The 21,677-nt window shown below is 42.6% G+C and overlaps 2 protein-coding genes and 1 pseudogene across 2 annotated transcripts in view; 1 reads left to right on the top strand and 2 right to left on the bottom strand.

Moving 5' to 3' along the window:
* Window positions 1–8,755, top strand: part of RPGRIP1 (RPGR interacting protein 1) — a 62,937-nt gene extending 54,182 nt beyond the window's left edge. Inside the window, exons 22-24 of the mRNA XM_056133927.1 lie at window positions 1,324–1,408; window positions 4,535–4,665; window positions 8,643–8,755. Of these exons, the coding sequence (XP_055989902.1) occupies window positions 1,324–1,408; window positions 4,535–4,665; window positions 8,643–8,755 (329 nt within the window). The remainder of the gene's footprint in view (window positions 1–1,323; window positions 1,409–4,534; window positions 4,666–8,642) is intronic.
* Window positions 8,756–9,040: 285 nt separating this feature from the next.
* SUPT16H (SPT16 homolog, facilitates chromatin remodeling subunit) overlaps window positions 9,041–21,677 on the bottom strand; it is a 44,791-nt gene continuing 32,154 nt past the window's right edge. Inside the window, exons 16-26 of the mRNA XM_056133455.1 lie at window positions 21,226–21,361; window positions 21,004–21,130; window positions 20,609–20,727; window positions 19,035–19,160; window positions 18,668–18,780; window positions 17,827–17,902; window positions 15,685–15,854; window positions 13,276–13,405; window positions 11,904–12,033; window positions 11,736–11,813; window positions 9,041–10,394 (exon numbers count right to left, since the gene is read on the bottom strand). Coding sequence (XP_055989430.1) covers window positions 10,249–10,394; window positions 11,736–11,813; window positions 11,904–12,033; window positions 13,276–13,405; window positions 15,685–15,854; window positions 17,827–17,902; window positions 18,668–18,780; window positions 19,035–19,160; window positions 20,609–20,727; window positions 21,004–21,130; window positions 21,226–21,361 — 1,351 coding nt within the window. The 3' untranslated portion in view covers window positions 9,041–10,248. The remainder of the gene's footprint in view (window positions 10,395–11,735; window positions 11,814–11,903; window positions 12,034–13,275; window positions 13,406–15,684; window positions 15,855–17,826; window positions 17,903–18,667; window positions 18,781–19,034; window positions 19,161–20,608; window positions 20,728–21,003; window positions 21,131–21,225; window positions 21,362–21,677) is intronic.
* Window positions 19,555–19,667, bottom strand: LOC130042240 (uncharacterized; annotated as a pseudogene).

Here is a 21,677-nt window from a genome sequence, read left to right as displayed (position 1 = left end):
CTTAGGGCATACTCCTGATTCTGCACCCAGTGATCAGTCTTGGCAGGTTCAGGAGACCGTATGGGTTGCCAGGGATCAAACTTGGGTAGGCAGGGGCCAGAGCGATAGTACAGCGGGTGGGGTGTTTGCCTGGCATGCGGCCGACCTGGGTTCAATCCCCCGCATCCCATATGGTCCCGAGCACGCTATGAGTAATTCTTTTTTTTCTTTTTTTGCTTTTTGAAAATAGATGTTCCGGGTGCTCGGGGGAACACATGAGATGCTGGGGATCGAACCCGGGTCAGCCACTTTCAAGGCAAATGCCCTACCCATTGTACTATCACTCCAGCCCCCACAAGTAATTCTTGAGTGCAGAGCCAGGAGTCACCCCTGAGCATCGCTGGGTGTGATGCAAAAATTAAAAAAAAAAAGAAAAATAAAATTTGGGTAGGCTGCATGCAAACACCCTACCCACTGTTCTGTCTCTTTGGCTCCAAAACAGGCTAATTTGGAGCTGGAGAGACAAAACAGGTGTGACAAAACAAGTGTCAAGGCACTTGCTTTGCATAAGACTGACTCTAATTTGATCCTCTGCACTCATATATGGTCCCCTGACAGTGATCAAGACTGACAGTGTCACTGAGCCCTGCCAGGTGTCACCCCCAAATTAAAATAAAATATAGGTAAATTTATTGGAGACTGCAGCATTCTTAAAGAAATATGAGAAGGGGGAGAGTAGCTGCCAAGACAGGCACTTGAATTGAATTTATATCTAGGTGGCCTTAAAACTGCAGACTTGTAGAATTCTTCTAGCCATGGAGTGGTGGAAGCATGTTGCTTTCAGCTTATGGTAGAATATACTTCGTCGATTATAAGGCTTCCTTTTTTTCAGGGTCAGTGAATGTCTTCAAGGGTTCACAGTAAACATGTGAGGCTTTGTGGAGCTTAGTCACTATCATAACTATTCCGTGCTGTAGCTCTGTGGTACAGTGCATGGGGCTGTACCATCCCAGGCACTGCAAACAAACCAAATATCTCTCTAGAGCCCTGGTCTGCCATCTGCTTTATATCAGTTTAATTTAGACCACTTAAAAAAAAATTTCAATACCTGGGGACTGGAGGAATTGCATAGCAGGGAAGGTGTTTGCCTTGCATGTAGCAGACTCAGGTTCGATCCCTGGTTGTCCCATATAGTCCCCAAAGCACCACCAGGAACAATTTCTGAGTGCAGAGCCAGGAGGGAACCCCTGAGCATGGCTGGGTGTGACCAAAAAAGCCAAAAAAAAAAAAAATTTCAGTGCCTAAATGAATCTTTTCTTTTCCCCTCTTTTACCCTAAATATAGTGATAGACCTGAACCCCCTGAAGCATCAAGGTCGAAGGCAATTTCTCTTCACCATGCTGAATGGACAAAAACCTGGACAAAGACAGTAAGTGTCTGCTTTCCACTTTGAAACAGATACGCAACAAATTCAGGAGTTTGTGTTTGACTTTGTCATTAATGCTGATTTTTTTTTTTTGGAGGGGAAGAGAGGGGTCACACATGGTGGTACTCAGGGCTCACTACCTCCTGCTCCTGCTCAAGGATTCTTTCCAGAGAGGTTTGGAAGGACCCTATGTGGTGGCAGGGATGGAACTGGGTCAGTCGCACACAGGCAAACACCCAGCTGTACTGCCTTTCCTGCCTTCTTCCCCCCTCCCCCACCCCAGATTTTTAGGTCAGACCCGAAAATGCTCAGGGGTTACTCCTGGCTCCGCATTTAGAAATTACTCATGGCGGCACTCGGGGGGCCATATGGGATGCTGGGGATCGATCCTGGTTTGGCCATGTGCCAGGCAAATACCCAACCTGCCGTATTACGGTTCCGGTTCCTCTCCAGCCTTCTAATGCTGAATGTTTTAACAGCTTCATGATGATTCACTCTTTCCCCTTTTCCTCTCCTTTGCTATTACGCTGATTGGGGATCATGCATATACTTGGTCTTGGTCCTCATGGAAGGAGCTGAGCATTGTTGTGGTGCTCACACATGCGCTTGTGGGGGCTGACCTCCAATGGTGTGTTACATGCCGGGAATTGCTGTGGTACTCACAGCCGCGCCCACAGGGCTGCAGTCCTGGTTTTAGTCCTCGTGTATCTTTAGATGTGATGCTTGCACATTGCTGTGGGCAGGAGATGTCACCCTGTTTTGTGCCAGCAGACAGACAGTAGAGTTGCAGGGATGATGTCTGCACAGTTGGGCAGTACTGGATCAAACACCGACCCACTCCTGTATAATTTACTTTTATTGAGTTTCATTTATTGAATTGTACTTTCTACTGAAGTACAATTTTATTCTTGTTTTTTGGCCACCCCTGGTGGTGCCTGGGGGTTACACCCTAGCTCAGTGCTGGGGAATCATGAGGTATTCAGGATGAAGCCGAGGTCTCCAGTGTGCAAAGCATGTACTCCAGCACTTTGGGCTGTCTCCCTGACTGTAAATTACTTTCTAGTTGTATTAATAATTCTACTCTTCTGTCTTGAGGATTAAGTTTAGAATTAGTATATGCAAAACTTGCACTCTACCATGGAGCAACATCTCCAGCTAGTCACTTAAATATGCACAAATCTAGAGATACTATTTATCCTTTAAAATTAAATTATAGGGGCTGGAGAGATAGCACAGTGGGTAGGGCATTTGCCTTGCACTCGGCCGACCCGGGTTCGATTCCCAGCATCCCGTATGTTCCCCTGAGCACCGCCAGGAGTAACCCCTGTGCACCGCCGGGTGTGACCCAAAAAGCAAAAATAAATAAAATTAAATTATAAATCTACCTATTTTTTTCCTTTTATCTTTACCTTATTACAATGGCCAGAGATGGTTAAGAATGTCCCAACATAGTGATGGAGCAATAGTACAGCAGGTAGGGTATTAGCCTTGCATGTGGCAGACCCGGGTCGATCCCTGGCTTCCCATATGGTCCCCCGAGCACTGCCAAGAGTAACCCCTGAGCTTCATCGGCTGTGACCCCAAAAGCAAAAACCTGGGTCGGCTGCTTGCAAGGCAAATGCCCTACCCGCTGTGCTATCGCCCCTTTCAGAAATTTTACAGCTTGTCTTTGTTTGGTTTGGTTTTGGGTGGGAGCCACATCCAGTGATGCTTGGGGTTACTTCCCGCTCAGTACTTTTGGGTTGGTCCTGGGGGTACTCTGGGGACCATCTGATACTGAGATTGAACATGGGTCTCTGGCATGCAAAGCATACTACCAGCCCTTTACCATGCCTGTAAGAGCTTGAATTTTCAGTTCTGTTTCTTTGGTCCCAACCAACATTTGTTTTAAAAAATTCACAGGGGTATAAAATATCACAATAGGTCAATCCAGATATGACAGAATACCTACTTTGTCTGTATGAAGCTCTGAGTTTAACCCCTGACATTGCCTCAAAATTGTTTTCAGGGTTAGATAGTACAGGGGGTAAGGCACTTGCCTTGAATGTGGCCAAACCTGCTTCAATTCCCAACACTGCAAATGGCTCCATGAGCACCACCAGGGGTCACTCAAGCACTCTTCACCCCAAATTATAAAAATAGTACCTCTTCCAGTATCTCCTATAATCTTGGGTTTTGTGCGGCACCTTCACTTCTCATTTTTTTGGGGTGTGTATTGGGCCACACCTAGGAGTGTTCAGGGATATTCCTGTGCCCAGGCATCACTCCTAGTAATATTGGGTGGGGAAGGCCACATGCTGTGTAGGGAACTGGGATTGGCAGCATTTCAAGAGCTCTACTGTCTCTCCAGCTCCTATATCAGATGTTTAATTCGCATTATGAACATCTTCTCCCCCTCTTATCTTTGCTGTCCAGATGGTTTTTATTGTTTTGGAAACAATGAGCAGTACTCAAGGGCTACACCTGGGAGTGCCTTCGGGGACCAAAAAGTGCCAGGGTTGGGACCAAGTGACCATCACCGAATCCTGGGCTCAGTCTGTTGAGCCCTCTGTGGTCCCATGCTATTGTTGCAAAGGCCAGATGTATATACAGTTCTAGAGTCATTGTGGAACCTGAATATGCTTTGGTTGCAGTGCTCCGGACACGGCACACTTTGCTGTGGCGTTGGGATTGCAGCAGTGTTACTGAGATTGCACCTAGTACTATGCTGGGAACTGTACTAGTGACCTCATGCATGTTAGACTCTACAACTGAGTCACACCCCCAGACCCCAACATTGTAAACATATTGTTTTGGGGTCACACCCAGTAGCACTGGGACTATCCCTGGCTCTGTGCCCAGCAATGTCCTAGGGACCACGTGGCACTGGGATCCAAACCTGGGCATTACTGCATGCAAAGCATGAGCTCAGTCCATTGAGTCCATATTTCTCTGGCCATATGGATTGTTTTGAGATAACTATATTATCATGAGTCTTAGTATTCCTTTCTCAAGCTTTGTTAAATATGTTGTAAGCTCCTAAAATGGAAGTGAGTTTGGGAAGACATTGTATAATATACGACTACTTATTTTTTTAAAGTTTAAAGTCTCAGCAATGGTGAATTAAATGGAACTCCCTTTTTCCTTTAGTTTCAAGTTTACAGTGGTAAGTGAGCCTATGGATGAGGAACAGAATGAATGTCAAGAAGTAGGATATGCATATCTGGAACTGCGGCAGATCTTGGAATCAGGAAAAGACATTCTAGAGCAAGAACTAGACAGTAAGTAGGAAATTCTTGGCTTTTCAGTCCTCCTTGTTCCTAAAGAAAGCCTCCTTATGTACATGTTTTTTTTTGCCTCTAATGCAGTTGATGAGACACAACTGGAATGAAATCAATGCATCTTTATTTCTAGATCAAGCATGAAAGTCAGTTGTATACTTTGCCCACATGACAACTAGAATCTATTATAAATAATTCTAGTATATAATCTATTATAAATGACAACCAGCATCTATTATATATCCCTAATGTTTGATTTAGGGAATCTTGGTGGTGTTGGGAGATGAAGTGGGGAGTTAGAGCACACTCAGTGGTCCTCAGTGCTCAGGAGTGACACCTGGTGATGGCTGGGGACCCAACCAGGCTTGCTTGCAGGCCTGTGCTATACCCTGTACTATCTCTCTGGTTCCATATAGAGATTTTTGGAGACATTTTGATTTCAATCAAATTTAAGCATCATTAATTTTTTGGGTGGGGGAGCAAGACCACACCTGGCAGTGTTCAGGACTTACTCCTGGCTATGCACTAGTCCTCGCAGTGTTTGGAGAACAATATGGGATGCTGGGGATCAAACCGGGTCTTGAGTCAGCAACGTGCAAGGCAAGTGCCCTACTCTCTCTCTCTCTCTGGTCTGACTTCAGAATTCCTAAAGGCAATAAATGCTTTTAGTTTGGATTAAAAAAAAATCCTACTATGGTCTCCTTTGTTCGCAGGCTTTAACTAGGTTGGTCTCTATGTACTTTTAGAAAGGTTTTTTTTGGAGGGGGCCACAACCCAGCAGTACTCAGGGGTTATTTCTGGCTCTGCACTCAGAATTACTCCTGGCAGAGATCATGGCGCTATGTGGGATGCAAATGCCCTACAGAGTAGAGCCTTGCACACATATCCTCATGCAAGACAAATGCCCTACCTACTTTACTATTGCTCCACTCCCCAACCCCCACCCCGGTCTCTAGGATTTTTTAAAAGAAAACCTGGGGCCAGAAAGATCCCAAGGGGCCTGCATTATAAACCACTGACCCCTGTTCATCCCCAACTGCATGTATTATTCCCTTAACACTGCCAGGAGTGATTTCTGAGCACTACCAGGTGTGACCCTCCCCATGCTTCCTCCCTCCCCCAACAAACCACTCAAAATTCAGCTCTTTCAACTATGACTGCCATTTCAATGCTTTTTATTTTTTTGGCCACACCCAGCAATGCTCAGGGGGTTACCCTCAACTCTGCACTCAGAAATTACACCTGGCAGTGCTCAGGGGACCATGTGGAATGCCAGCGATCGAACCCTGGAGGCTGCCCCAGTCCTATTTTAGTATTTCCTATGTTTCATTTAAGTTTACATTCAAGCATCTTAGGTTGTTCTTATTTTTCTGTCACATCTAATTGGTTTTCTTACTCATCCGACTTTTGTAAACATCTAATGATTCATTATTATTATCATTTTTGGGTTTTGGGCCATACCCAGCAGTGCTCAAAGGACAATCTGGTGTGAAGGATCAAATCTATGGGCATCCTGTGCGCAAAGATATATTCTAGCCCATTGAGCTCTCTAGATTTTTGTCTTTCTTTATGGATCACAGCTAGTGATGCTCAGGGATTCCTCCTGGCTCTGCAATCAGGAATTACTTTTGGTGGTTCTGGGGGACCCTATGGCATGCTGGGTTTGGCCGCATGCAAGGCAAATGTCCTACTTGCTATACTGTTGCTCCGGTCCCCATTGAACTCTCTGGCCCCATATTCATTCTTTTAAAACTGTCCTCCCTTGGGGTGAGAGGTGTTTGCCTTGTATGTGGCTGACCTGGGTTTCATCCCTGGCACCCCACATTGCCCCCCGAGACCCCAAAGAGTGGTCCCTGACCACAGCTGAGTGTGGCCCACGTCTTTGCCCCAATACAAATAAAACTGTCCTCCCTTTTTAAACCATTTTGACTTTCCATATCTCCCTCTGGGTGATCTTGGTTTCTTTTTTCTTTGTAGGTTTTTGAGCCACTACTGGTGGTGGTTCCAGGAGACCACTGACCATTCCCTTTGCAAGTCAGCCACTTGCAGGGTAGGCACCTTAAGCCCAGTGCCCTCTGATTCCATCTTCTCTTTAATAAGTTATTCTTTTAAATGTTAATTCTCCTAAAATATTGTGGGACTGGGTCAGATCTTGAAGTTCACTGGGTCCTCAAACAACTGTATGTAGTACTGGGGTTGAACCTGGGTAGACCACATGCAAACCAAGAACCCCATCCCTTGTACTATTTCTTTGGCCCTAATTCAATTCTTGCCCTTTTTTTCTCTTCACACACTCTTCCAAATGTTTACACCCACTTTCAGATTTTTTTTTTAAATTTTGGGGCCACATCTAGAGGTGCTCATGGCTTACTCTTGGCTCTATGCTCAGGGATCACTACTGGTGTGCTCGGGGGAGCATATGGGGTGCCAGAGATCATGCCCAGGCCGGCCATGAGGAAGGCAAGTACTCTACTTGCTCTGGCCCCCACTTTCAGAATTTTAAGTATAACCTTGAAATGAAAAAAATGTCTAGGTTTCTAGAGATTTTTAAGAAATCTGGACCTATTTCAACCACTACTACTTCTGTCCCCTCAGATTCCCTTTAGAAGTAATTGTGTTTCCTCTATACTTAGCAACTATGAAGCAAATTAGAATGACCACCCAAGTCCCAAATGTCTACTAACATCATTCAATCACAAAACCTGGTTAAAACCCTTATGAGTTATTATTTTTTTAGTATTTGGGACACTGGAGAGGGTGTTTGGGACTGAGGTACTAGGAAATTAATCTGGGGCTCTCGCATGCAAAGTGTATATTAGAGTCCTTGGAATCCTTTCCTTGGCCTTAATTTCACCTCTTGTAAGTTCTAAATTTGTCCCCACCACCATACCCAACTCTATACACCGGATATTTCCCTTTCTTTTCTGAATTACTACAGCTCTCATAATTATCCTACCAGAACATGAAGTACATTCTGGGACTTGAGAATTCCAACCTAGTGAGTACCTGCTTTGCATGCAGGAGGCACAGGTTTGATCCCCAGAACAAATGGTGCCCTGAAACACCATCTGGAGAGACCCCTCAGTACCAGTATCTTCCCAAACAATGCAGTTATTCTCCTATAGCCAGACTAAAAGCTGTCATTTTCCAGGCCACGGATTTAGGTCAGCTGTAGAGCACATGCCTGTACAGACCTCAGATTTGATCTCTGGTACAACGGAAGGGGGTCAGGGCTGGAGTGACAGTAAAGCAGGATAGGGCATTTGCCTTGAGTTTGATCCCCTGCATCTCATATGGTCCCCTGAGCACCACCAGGAGTTAACTGCTGAGCATCGCCAGGTGTGACCCCAAAAGACAACAAAACAAAAACAAAAAACAAACAAACAAAAAAAACCAACAAAAGATGGGGTCAGAGAGTTAACTCAATGGGCTAAGAACATACTTTGCATATTAGAGGCCCAAGTATGATCCCAGTGCTGCAGGAAACATTCCCAAGCTGGGAGGAGTTCCCAGGCACCCCCAGAACCAAAACAAACCAAAACAGAACCAACCCAGATGAAAAAAGAGAAAAAACCCACATAAATTCTCATACATTTAGCAAAAACAAATTTCTTAAAGATAAACAAGGTCCTTTTATGTTTACAGCTGCATTTTTATCACACTTTGTAGTTTTCCCAAACTTGTCCTGTTCTCATGTTTTGGCACACAAATTTAGAATACTTAGCTCGGAGACCGTCTCCAGGAAAACCTTTTCCGGTTCCATCATAGACTATGTCTCTAGATATTCCTAAAGTCACATAAGTTTTCATCTCATCATCTGCTGTACTGTACAATGTCTTTATTTTCCTTTCTTATCCCCAAGTTTGTCCGGCACCCAACACAGCACCTTTATACGTGGCACTCATCAGCAAAACAGTTTAAGTGTTTTTCACCTGAATTATGCTCTCTGACTCATTTCTTTTTTATATTCCCAACAGTTATTAGCCCTGAAGATCAGTCTACCCCAATAGGAAGGCTGAAGGTTTCCCTTCAAGCTGCTGAGGCCCTCCACGCTATTTACAAGGAGATGACTGAAGATTTGCTTTTGTGATGAAACAGGGACTATTCCACTTGAAACTCTGAAGGAACCATAGTAAAATGTCTTATAAAGTAACTCACTATACTGTGAAATTTAGCCTATTTGTAAAAATGTCTAGTATCTCTCAACCTGATGACGAAAGCTTAAAATGATGAAGTTTATTGTGTTACTAACTGGATAAAGGCAATATTATACTCTAACATCTTAGCATTTTACCTGGCTGAGAAGCAGGCTTACTTTTAGTAACTGCAAAGAATTATCACAAAGGTAAACGTACAAAAACAACCACCACCACAAAAAAAGAAAAGGGGGAAAAAAAAAAAACACCCCACAGTTTATTTTTTAGTTCTTCCAAAATTGAAAATACCAAGTCCTACTGCTATGAAGGAAAAACAAATAAAATCTGAGGCCCTCCCCCCTCCTCTCATAATGTCACAGAGCACAGAAGGAACTTCGGTGGGACAGGTGGATGCAGAGAACTAGGAGAGGGGAGGATGGCAAGATAAACTCCCCAAATACTTAGAAAAGCTGTTCAACAGAGACTGTGATAAATACAGGAAAATGCAAGACAAGTAAAAATAAGGAGCAGCAGTGACCAGAGGCTGTGCTACAGACGTGGCCTCTCTTCCTCTTCTCATCAGGGTATTTCAGAGCTGGGGCATAACTTGCCCCTTTCAAATCTAATTGCAGATCCTTTGTGCCTCTTTCTATATTTCATTAGCAAAAGAATAGGAGGCGTTAGCATTCTTCCTCATAGATCAGCAAAGAAACAGTGGAATTATGTTTCTAAACTGTACCAAGTGTGAATTTTGTAAGGAGGATGAAGCCACGCCAAGGAGTGTCACTGCTTCTTAAGTCTTCCAAGCAGAAATACCTCAGTCTGCATGAGGCAAAAACAAAACAAAACAAAACAAGAAACAAACAAACAAAGCAGGAAAACTCAGACGGAGGTAATCAGCCGGATCTGCCTCATGAGCTCAAGTTGCATGGTCTGTCACAATCATTAGCAAATTCCAAGAACCTTTTCTTGAGTATGGCAAAGGTGGAACTTAGAGATGTGAGGAAGGTCATGGCAATAGGTTAGGATGGAGCACTGAATCTCCTGGTCAAGAAACACGGTACAGGCAATTAATGGTCATCGTGTACCAATATCTGGGAAATAGAGCTTTAAGACACCAAGATTAGGATGTCAGGAGCCATCAATGTCCTTGTAGAAGGTGACAGGAAGAGAGAGGAATGAAATGGTATTTATTAACAGTGGAAGCCTCTGCCCTTCTTCAAAAACACCTCCTCCCTTGCCATCTGGATAGGGCCATTGGCACTCTGTGTCCTGGTGGGCCTGGAATTCCCCGAGAAGATTGGTCCACACGAATGGCCCCCTAAACCCATTAACACAAATGGCAAAACTTCAAAAGAAAAATGGGAAAAAATACAGTTTCTATGTCATGTAAAATTCTCAGGGGTTGGCTGGAGGAAGAATGGAGCTGAAGACAAAAGTTCAGAAGTTACTTCCTCTTTTTCTTGGGGGGTGCAGAGCTATGTCTGGAACCACGGTTAGAGCCACGACCTGAGCTGTGTACTGATGCCTTCCTCTTCCGGCTCATATTTCGACTCCGCTCTTCTTCTTCCTCATAACGACTTTCACGGTCCGCTGAACGGAAGAGGCATTACTAGTTAGCTGAAGGTTAAGCTTGAGGTACCTAATGAAATTGTGTACAATAGTGTTTTTCAACTGGGGGAAATAGAGTCCCACTGCTTATTTCTAGAATATTCCAAGGGGGCTTCAGGAGAGAAACAAGGTCGGAAGGGAGCCACTTGGAAAAAAGGTTGAGAAACAACAGTAGGGAGGATGAGACTTAAAATTAGTCCTAAATTAGTGTGCGGTGCTGAGACCATACCAAGGGCCCCAGACCAGATGTGAGGTGTGTACTATACCACTGAGTCACAATCCCACCCCCCACTCTTAAGCTTTCATCTTGTTTTTGTTTTTAGGGTCATGCCTGGCTTACTACTGGCATCGCTGTGCTCAGCGAACCATACAGGGTGCTGGTGATTTCATCCAGGTTGGCTGTGTTCAAAACAAGCACTCTAACCACTGTACTATTTCTCCAGGCCCTAAGTTTTCATCTTTACTGATACTAAGCAAGCACTTAATCTTTGTGAGGTTGGTTTATTTATAAAATGGGAAATTGTGGGGCTGGAGCTATAGTACAGTGGGTGGAGCATTTGCCTTGCATGCTGCCAAACTGGGTTTCATCCATATTATCCCATATGGTTCTCGGTACCACCAAGAGAAATCCCTGAGCTTAGAGCTAGGGGTAAGTCCTGAGCACCAACAGGTGTGCTCCCCAAACAAAAACAAAGCAGAACTGAAAATGATTTCGTAATAATCCCTGTCAGGAATTTATAGCAATTCTTGGAATATATAGTAGACGGTATTTACTTTTCATCTTTATTTCGCAGCTGGCTTAAGAATTAAACTATCAAAATATTTTTCTTTTTTTGCTTTTTGGGTCACACCCGGCAATGCACAGGGATTACTCCTGGTTTTGCACTCAGGAATTACTCCTGGCAGTGCTTGGGGGACTATATGGGATTCTGAGAATCAAACCTGGGTTGGCCGTGTGCAAGGCAAATGCCCTACCCACTGTACTATCACTCTAGCCCCCCCAAAATCATTTCTAACTTGGAAAAGATTCTGAAAGCTGAATATTTTAGGATTTTAGATTTGAAAAATAAATTCTGGAATCTTATGAAACTATGTGGATATTACTGGACATAGGGAACAGAGTAAAGGAAGACGCTTTCAGTTCACCAGTCAGTGACACTCCAAGAGTATGTCCACGTACCCAGACCCCGCTCTCTTTTAGTCAGTGAAATCTAGCTCTAGGTTTATAGGGTTTTTATTTGTTTTGTTTTTTACTACTCAGGGAGCCTAGTGTCTCAAAATACTGAAAAACGTTAGAAATAACATCAACAACAAAAAAATCACCTTTCCGAGCTTCTTCTTCAAGCTCATCCCAGTCCTTTCCACTCTCTTCTTCACTGCCCAATGATTCCTTGGAGTAGTCTAGAATAAAAATCAAGTATTAGACAGGAATTTCTAAAAGGTTTTTGGAAATGATACTGAATTAGGAAGTCACTCGAAGTTTCATTTAACCTGATTCTTCAGCTTCTGATGAATAGTCTTCATCACTGTCCTCCTCTTCCTCCTCATAGTCATCTTCTGAAGGGTTGAAAGTTTCATCTTCGATTTCTGACTCTGAATCACCGTCCTCGGCATCACTACCCTGATAAATCAGAAAGAACAAATATTAGGTACATTTCTTTTGCCAGTCACTTTATTGAAATAATTCATAACACATGGCATGCCAGCATTACTGTCATTTGTTTTTTGGTTTTGGGCCACATCTGGCTTTATTTAGGGGACCATTATGTGGTGCCTGGGATCAAATCTGGGCATACCAGTGCAAAGCAGGTGCCTATACTCTGTGCTAATCTTGCAGGCTCAGCATTATTGTTCTCATGGAGGAGGGGAAAATGAAATGAAGGGACAAAAAATTAAAAAAAAATTCTTTTACACCCAGAAAGATTAACCAAAAATGGGCTGGAGTGATAGTACGGCATGTAAGGCATTTGCCTTGCACGCAGCCAGCCTGGGTTTGATCCCCGGCATCCCACATGGTCCCGCGAGCACTGCCAGGAGTAATTTCTGAGTGCAGAGCTAGGAGTTACCCCTGAACATCACTGGTTGTGACCCAAAAAGCCAAAAAAAAAAAAAAGATTAACCAAAGACAAAATTATTATTTTTGGTTTCTGGGGTACACCCAGCAATGCTCAAGACTTACTCCTGGATCTGTGCCCAGGGATCATTCCTGGAGGGGCTTAGAGGACCATACGAGGTGCTGGGGACTGAACCTGGGTTGCCCTTGTGCAAGATAAGCACCCTACCTGCTATACTAATTCTTCAGCTTCCTAAAGACAAATTATTGGTAGTGATGAATAATCACTACTGCCCATCTCTGTCCAAGAGGTGGGAGGAAGTATATTTCTGTAAAACGTACTAAAGAATTTTCCCTCAAAATGGGGTCAGAGATAGCACAGTGGGCAAGGTGCTCAGTTAATACTCCAGGAGTGATCTATGGGCACAGAGCCAGGAGTAAGCCCTGAAGCACTACCAGAGGTGGCCCACAAACACTGAAAAACTCAAGCAGGCAGAGATGTGACTTGGTAGAAGACACCTGCCTTACATACATGAGTCCTTGAGTTCAATCCTCAAAACAAGGGTGGGGGGCAGGAGAGAGAGCTAGAGATTAAGAATAGCTTTTGTAATTTCAAAGAACTTTTGTCAGTGTCTACCCAATGCCCAATTAACCATTTACCTGTACAATTACTTGTGGAACAACCATGTCAAGTTGTGTTTAGTTCCCCCATATGTTCTGATCCCTTATATAATCTTAATATTCTCCTAGCAGCCCAAATGATAATGGAGAACATTATGTATTAGAAAAAGAAACCCCACACTCACGCACCTCACCCTCAGGCTCCAGGAAAGACCAGCCACCTTGTTCGAAGAAACCTTCAGGGTCATCAACAATAGTCTTCATGATCTTAGTCCAGTTGAGTGACTGTACTCCTTCTGTGTACTTTAGGTCACAGGAACTGAGAGAAATGACATTACAAAGACGAAATCAATCTACATTTCTGACAATGTCTTCATTTATCGTGTACATCCTTGAAAAGCAGACCACTTTTCTCTAAATATATGGGACACAAATGGCTGATATCTAATTTCCCAAAGCACTAATCTGCACCACAGAGCAGTATATGGCTTATACAAGTTTTTTTCTCCCTCAACCAAATCAAGCTCATTATCACCCTCTTCCATTTCTATTTTTGAGGGGAAGTACATTTTAGTCACACCGGTAAGTGGCTCATGGGCTACTTCCAGAGTACATTAAGGGACCATGCAGTACTGAGAATTGAACGCAGGCCTCTTGCATGCTAAGAATGTGCTTTTAGCTTACTAAGCTTGCTCTCTGGTCCCTATTAAGGAAGTAAAAATAGTAATTTTCAGTTTAAAATTGCCTGAGAACCACTGGCTCTAACAGATTCACTAAAACTACGAGGCATGATGGAATAATGAGCAGATTTACCTTTTCACCTTTAATGAAATACATCCATTTATCACAACACAGTACCACTGGGAGGGACCCTAGAGCAAGAAGCAGCGGCTGAGCACTGTCTGGTATGATTCCAAATTAAAAAAAGAAAAAAAAAAAGCAAACCTTGAATGGATTACAATCTAAAATTAAATGTAAAGTAGGCATAGAAAGAATTAAACATTTTGAGGGGCTACAGAGATGGCAGAGCAAGTAAGGCACTTGTCTCAGAGGCACTAGACCCAGGCTCAATCCCTGGCATCACAAATGGCCCCTGAGTCTACCAAAAGTAATTCCTGACTGCAGAGCCAGGTATGCATCCCCCCCCCCAACAAAACAAAAACAAGAATAAAACATGTTTATGACTGCTGAGGCAATACTTATGACAAAAAAGGCAGAAATTACAAAGTTGATTGGATTTTATGAAAAATTTTACCTTCTTTTAAATGATACTTAAGAAAATGAGACTGTTATGAAACTACTTGAAGAAAACACACAAAACCTGTATTTGATGAAAGACTTGTATCTGGCCTGAAGAACTCTTACAATCCAGTAGTAGGATAATATGATTTTTAACATGGGCAAAAAATTAGAAACTTCATGGAAGGTATAGAATTACAAAAACATTTGGAAAATAATCACCAGCTGTCACAGAAATACAAAACGAAATGGTGAGACAGCCCTAGCACCCATTTGCAATGGTAAACTGAACTAACAATACAAGTGTTGACAAGGTGTTGACAAACTATAACTTTCATATTTTGCAGATTTCCAGTGACTTTTAATTTGGTAACTTCTTAGAAAGTTAAACATAAATTTAACCACATAATCCAGCAAACACATTCTCAGATTGTATGCCTAGGAGATACAGAAATCAAGAAGACCTCCACATGATGCTTAATAGCAGCGATTCCTCAGAGAATCCAATTGTCTTTTGATGGGTAAATCAAATATGAGATTATCTATACAAATATTCTACTTTTTGGAGGGAGAAGACCCTCTCCAGCAGTTCTCAGGCTACTCTCAGCCCAACTGTGCTGGTTCAGTGCTTGGGCACCAAGTGGCAAAGGTACATGATATTGCATTATTATTACTTATGTAAAATGTATATAAGTATATGTATGTTCAAGATGAAAATAAACTCTCTTACCTTTGAGTAAAAATAGATAACTAGTGAGAAATTATGTGCACAAAACTCTCTGTACATTCATAAATATCCATAAACTATAGCTGGCATTTAGGAAAAAGTATCTTTACAACTAATATACCCCCAAATTTCCAATCTACAACCCAACCCAAAGCAGACAAAATAAAAAGGACCTTAAACTTAAGGCTGGAGTGATAGCACAGTGGGTTGAGCACTTGCCTTACATGAAGCTAATCTGGATTCAATCCCTAACATTCTATGTGGTCCCCTAAATTAGCAGTGATCCCTGAATAAAAAAATCAGACCTGAGCACTGCTAGGGTAGCCCCCAAATAAACAAATACAAAAAAAAAAACACACACCCAAAAAACAAACAAAAAAAAACACTCAGGTTTTTGCATTTCTGTAAATATCCCATAAACTACAGCTGGGCATTTAGGAAAAAGTATCCTTACAACTAGTATACCCCCAAATTTCCAATCTATAACCCAACCCAAAGATAATCTCGTGTTACATACATGAATAGATTTTCCCTTTTGATCTGAGTGTATATTTTATGTACAACACAGCACAGGTATATTCTCCAATACACAATTTATAAGGTAAATACAGACTGCAGGTAAGTGAACTTACTTCAACCATTCCTTGATGGGATCAAGAGAGGCTACAGGAATGGCATTGATCATAGTCACTTTCTTGCTGTAATCCTTGTAGACAATGACCATATCAAAGTTCTTCAAGTGAAACTGGACCCTCTCAAAGTGAATCAGTTCCACTTCATCCAATGTCACCACAAAAGGTGGCTGTGAGGAAAGAAGGGTCATTATTGTATAAACACATCACCAAAGCACAGGCATTTTCTTTTTATCCCTCTTTCCTGCTTGTTTTTGAGTCACACCTGGTGGTGCTTGGGGGCTAATCTAAGATGTCTGCTGGGGGATCAAAATCCTTAGAGGGATCTTTCGGCTCTGCAGTTTCAAATATTTTGCAGATCTAAATTTTGCCAAAGCAGGAGTCAGAGAGTAAAGGGGTTTAGGTGCTTGGTTTGCATCCTGTCAACCTCAGTTTGAATCTGAGGACCACATATGGTCTGCTGAGCACGGCCAGGGGTCACTCCTGAACACAGCCAGGAGTAGTCCCTGAGCAATGCAGGTATGGCCCCAAATAAAAAGTTTACTAAAGTATAACTAAACTTTTTTCAAAAACTGAAAAGAACCAGAGAGACCACTCAAAGCATGTGCTCAAACTACGTTTAATCCCTGGCACTGCACGGTGAGTACTACTAACCATTGCTGGATATGGTCCCCCAAACAAACAAACAAACAAAAAAACACAAACAAAAAACTAAAAGCCAAATTAAAAAAAACTAAAGGCAAAACAACATCACAGGAAGTCACACAAAAAAGAAAGTCTTTAATTAAAGAGTCTATGTGTGTGTGTGTGTGTGTGTGTGTGTGTATGTATGTAGTGGTCGGGGTGGGGCGCTAAGGAGTTCTCCACCCAGCGTTGTAGAGGATCAAACCCGCTGCCCCTACACACCAAACAAATGTTCCAGTCATCTAAGCCTTCTCCCATCTCCTGGGTTCAATTTTCCTTTTTAAATTTTTTTTTGTTTTCGGGTCATACCCAGGTGTTCAGGGATCATTCCTGGTGAGACTCGTAGGAATATTTGTGGTGTCGGGATTCAAAATGAGGTCAGCTGCAAATAAGGGAAGTGTCTAGCCCTCTCTCTTTGGCCCCTAATTTTTCTTCTTAAATTCATTTTATTTTTCAGATTTTTGTGGTGACAGGGATCAAACCCAAATAAGTCCTCTACATGCAATGCTAAGGCTCTTTTATTGAGCTACATCCCTGGTCCTAATAAGTCTAAAAAAACCCTGGTTTAATAAGTTTTATGTTTTAAGTTAAGTAGTATCAAAAGTGAGTATCAAAACCAGACTCTAGTCAAACACTGTTTTCCTTAGTTTTGGTATTTATTTATTTATTTTTGCCACACCAAGTTGTGTTCAAGGGCTATGCCCAGCAAGGTGCTCAGGGATTGAACCGGGCCTGCAAGAATGAGCTCATCTTATTGAACCATCTCTCTGGCCTACTCTTACTAAAAAAAAAAAAATTCTGGCTAGCTCTGGCTTGCTCTCCCTTAAACATGTATTTCCCCTCCTCCTCTCTCCTCACATTGCTTTTTTGTTTGTCTCTTTTTGAGCCACACCTGGCCATGTTCAGGATTTCCTCCCGGCTCTGTGCACAGGGCACTCCTGGCCGGGTTCGGGGACACATGGTGTACCAGGATCAAAGCCGGGGCAGCTGTGAAGTGGGTGCCTGACCCACTGTATTATGTCTCTGGTCTTCTCTTCCCTCACATACTTCCTAGTAAGTTTTGTTCAATAGAAATTATTTTGCTTCACTAAAATAAGACCATTTTCTTTTTTTTTTCTTTGCTTTTTGGGTCACATCTGGCGATGCTCAGGGGTTACTCCTGGCTCATGCACTCAGGAATCACTCCTGGCGGTGCTCGGGGGACCATATGGTTTGCTGGGAATCGAACCTGTGTTGGCCATGTTGGCTGCATGCAAAGCAAACGCCCTACCCGCTGTGCTATCGCTCTAGCCCCCAATAAGACCATTTTCTTAATGTGGCCAGGGAAAGAGCCTGTGGGAAAGCAGATGCCAAGCTGCAGGAAAACAAATTCAAATCCCTGCACTGCCAAAACCAAAACCAAAACCAAACAACCATAAAACAATTTTGTTTGTAAAAAAGGAGGTAAGAAATACTCACCCATTCCGTAGCATTTACTAGTGCACTACTAGTGGGCTGAAGAAGGCAGGTACTCCTATAGGGAGCTCCATTAAATCTGAAATAAGAATTAGATAAATGCACTTAGGAGGGTGGGAGCGATGGTATAGTAGCTGTTTCCCTCACATGTGGCCAACCCGGATTTGATCCCCGAGCCCAGCAGGAGTGATCCCTGAACACAGGAGTATGCCTGGAGAATAGCTAGCTACAAATCCAAAACAAATAAATATAATAAAAATAAAAATATAAATGCACTGGGGCTGGAGCAATAGCACAGTGGGTAGGGAGTTTGCCTTGCATGTGGCCAACCCGGGTTGGATTCCCAGCAACCCATATGGTCCCCTGAGCACGGCCAGGGGTAATTCCTTAGTGCAGAGCCAGGAGTAACCCCTGTGCATTGCCGGGTGTGACCCCCCCCCCCCAAAAAAAAGCACTTAGGTCTGGGCTCACTGTAAAAGAAGCAGCTGCTGCCACAGAAAACTCTCTTTTGGGGGGCCACATCCAGTGGTGCTCAGGGATTACTCCTGGCTCTGCACTCAGGGAGCAATTGGCAGGACAATATGTGACGCTGGGAATCAAACATGGGTCGGCAGTGCGTGAGGCAAGCACGCTTGCCATTTCTCCAGCCCCACAAACACAACTCCAACAAACTCAGATTATTTCTAGAAGTTTTGCAGTCTTAAGTTATTTCCCCTTGCCCTGCATCAAAGGTTATCAGACACAGGAATAATGGCACATGTTAAATACTATTTAGTGAAAAATATCTAAGATTCCTCAAAGATACACCAAAGTATCAGGCCACAAAGAAGATTAGATATGTTACCCCAAGTCCCTAAAAGGCACTTCAAATTCCAGTTCTTCCTTAGTTAGAGCCTCTACTTTTTCAATGAAATTTTTAAAGGCTGTTTTCAGTTTGTGCCTCATTTCTCGTTCCATCTGTAGAAGAAAAAAAGTACTCATTGACTTCAAAAGACCCAACTACATAACTGTGCTACTAATACATATATATCTTATTATAAGCCACCATAGCGTTAATTGCAGAGTTAAGTCTACAACCCAAGTCTAATATGTAGGTCACTGGAGACTGTCATTCTGCAAATGGATTCAGGAGTTCTTATTACAATTACTACCTCAATTTTGCACTAAACTTACTTCATTATTCTGAAAATAAAGCACCCAATATAACAGACCTGCTCAGCATAGAGGTCATCTCGGTCATGCATATGCTGGTGTTTCCCCAAGTCTGTGGTGATCTCTCCCACTTCTGTATAGAACTGCACATCTGTGTGTCTCTTCTTCCCAAACATGATGGCATTCTGAGGGCGGAAAGCAAAAAGATTGGGGCCGGAGTGATTAACACAGCAGGCAGGGTACTTGCCTTGCATGTAGCTCACCAGGTTTGATCTCCAGCACCCCAAATGGTCTCCAAAGCCCCATCAGGAGTGAACCCTAAGCACAGAACTAGGAGTAAGCCCTTGAGCATTGCCAGATGTGGCCCCAAAGTAAATAAATTTATTCTAGAAACCAAAACACATACAAAAATAATAAAACTATCATAAATATAACAGCATAAGTCAATATTTATGGGGATTCATTTGGGAATAAAAAAGGTGTAAAAATTTATAAGCACTATTATAATGAACTTTGGAGATTATGTCCCTAATTGTGACTAACAAATATTATTTATATATGATAAAATACATATTTTATCATGTCCTTTCTTATCTGTATCAGAACTCATACAGAACAATGAGTTATGGGTTGGAAAACAGGATTTAGTTTCTGCACCTGTCTGAAAGTCTTTGTCCACCCACAAAAGCGCTGATGACACAATTTTTATTTCAGAAAAAGGAACCTCGAAAAGGCCTTTTGTTTTTTGGGGGGTCATTATATCGCTTATACTGAAGGAACCTTCTACAAGACACCGTGGATTTTACAAACAATAGTCTGTTCAGAACTCATAATAATAATTTTATGTGTTATGTGCTATTTTTAAGCACCATTTTAAAAAAAAGTCTTGTCCAAGATCTCCTAACCTAAAAAGCAGCTGCAGCTGAGCAGGAGAGTGCTTTCTCTTCATTTGTGAAGCCTCATGTTCAATCCCCAGCATCACAAAAACAAACAAAAACCCACACACTCAAAAAAACAAAAAATAAAACAAAAAAAAGGGGTCAATGTGGTAATACAGGAAGTAAGGCATTTCCTACGCATGTGGCCCGGTATAATTTGTAGTACCACATGCTTGATTTAAACAAAAAAAAAATAAAGTTTTTTGTTTCTGGGCTCCACCTGGCAATGCTCAGGAATTACTACCTATCTGCTGTACCCGACTGCTTGATTAAAATTTTTATATATCTTTTATTCCCAAAAGTAAAAATTTATGCTGACACTGGGGATAGTTTTATTTATTTTTTCTTTTTGGGTCACACCTGGAAATGATCAGGGGTTATTCCTGGCTCTGCACTCAGAAATTACTCCTGCAGGTGCTTGTGGGACTATATGAGATGCCAAGGATCGAACCTCGGTTGGCAGCCTACAACATAAATACCCTACCCACTGGACTGCTGCTCTGGCCCCAGTTTTATTATGTTTTTGATTCTCCAAGCCCGCGATCACGAGTGGTCCCTGACTTTAGAACCAGGAGTAAGCCCTGAGCACTGCTGTGTGTGACCCCCTCACCAAATAAACAACACCTCTCCACCTCGACCCCATGAAACTTCAAAAATCCCCAAAAACCTCCTAAGTAGTAAGTAGAAAAGTTTACCTTGAGGTGAAAGTGCAGGACAATAATCATTTCTCCATCACAGGGTTGGAACAGAGCATGCTTGATGTTATTGTACAGAATATCCACTTTGTCTCCTCGAACAGATGTAAAGCGAAAACCTGTGTGTGTATGCGGGGCGAGGGGGGTAGTTAGAAAATGAAGTAGCTAAGTAACTGCTCAGTTGCTCCAGCATTAGACTGAGTCCAAAGGCAGAGTATCTTTTCTGGCTGAACTGAGTAAGGTCAAATGAAAAGTCAGCAACAGCTATACTGGGCTATCCTATCCTTCTGACAATGAAGGGTACAAGAGGATTCCTCCCTGAGTTTCTCTGAATTGCCCCTGCCCACCTCCCCACAACCCAAAAACACCCTGAGCACAAGAAGGATCATCCCTACCATTGACATGGGCTTCCAGGGAGCCCTGCATTCTCTTTTGGGCAATGTTTGGACGAATGTACAGATCTTTAAGTTTGGGGTTACTTCGGTTGAGATTGATCACCAGTGAGTCTTGCTTCACAATACCCTGTGCAGAATAAAAAGTAGAGTGAATTCTCAAGTATCTTTATATTTCCCCAAGTCTTCTTTTACACAAAGGGCTTTGTCTGTGTTCAGGCTCACCTCCTTTTCTTTCTCTTCCGCTTCCCGCGTCTTATAGCGCTTCTGTACTTCTTTTATAATTCGGAAAGCATTCTGAAGGTTCAAGGCTGGTACTGTCTGCTCTCCGGGTGCCTTCATATTTGAAGCTCGATACGTACTGATGAAGAGGGGAAGCAGTTATATAATTTTCTGGTCTTTGTTTTATTTTTGAGCCATACCCAGAGGTACTGAGGGCTTACTCCTGGCGGGGAGAGAACCCAGGACAGATGCATACAAGGCAATCAGCCAAGACGCTGTACTATGGCTCTGGCACCAAGTATATAAATTTATTAAATTAGGTAATCTGCATTTGTGCACTTTATAACTGTATTCATAACCTTTAGGGGAAAAAAGGCATATTTTTCTCTTATTCATTTTATTCTGGATTGGTGAGACAATAACTGGAAAGTTGAAAACAAAACCAACAAAATAAA

Source organism: Sorex fumeus, unplaced genomic scaffold (assembly GCF_029834395.1).
Source record: "Sorex fumeus unplaced genomic scaffold, SorFum_2.1 ptg000098l, whole genome shotgun sequence".
Classification (NCBI taxonomy): Eukaryota; Metazoa; Chordata; class Mammalia; order Eulipotyphla; family Soricidae; genus Sorex; species Sorex fumeus.
This window is presented reverse-complemented; position numbering and strand designations above follow the sequence as displayed.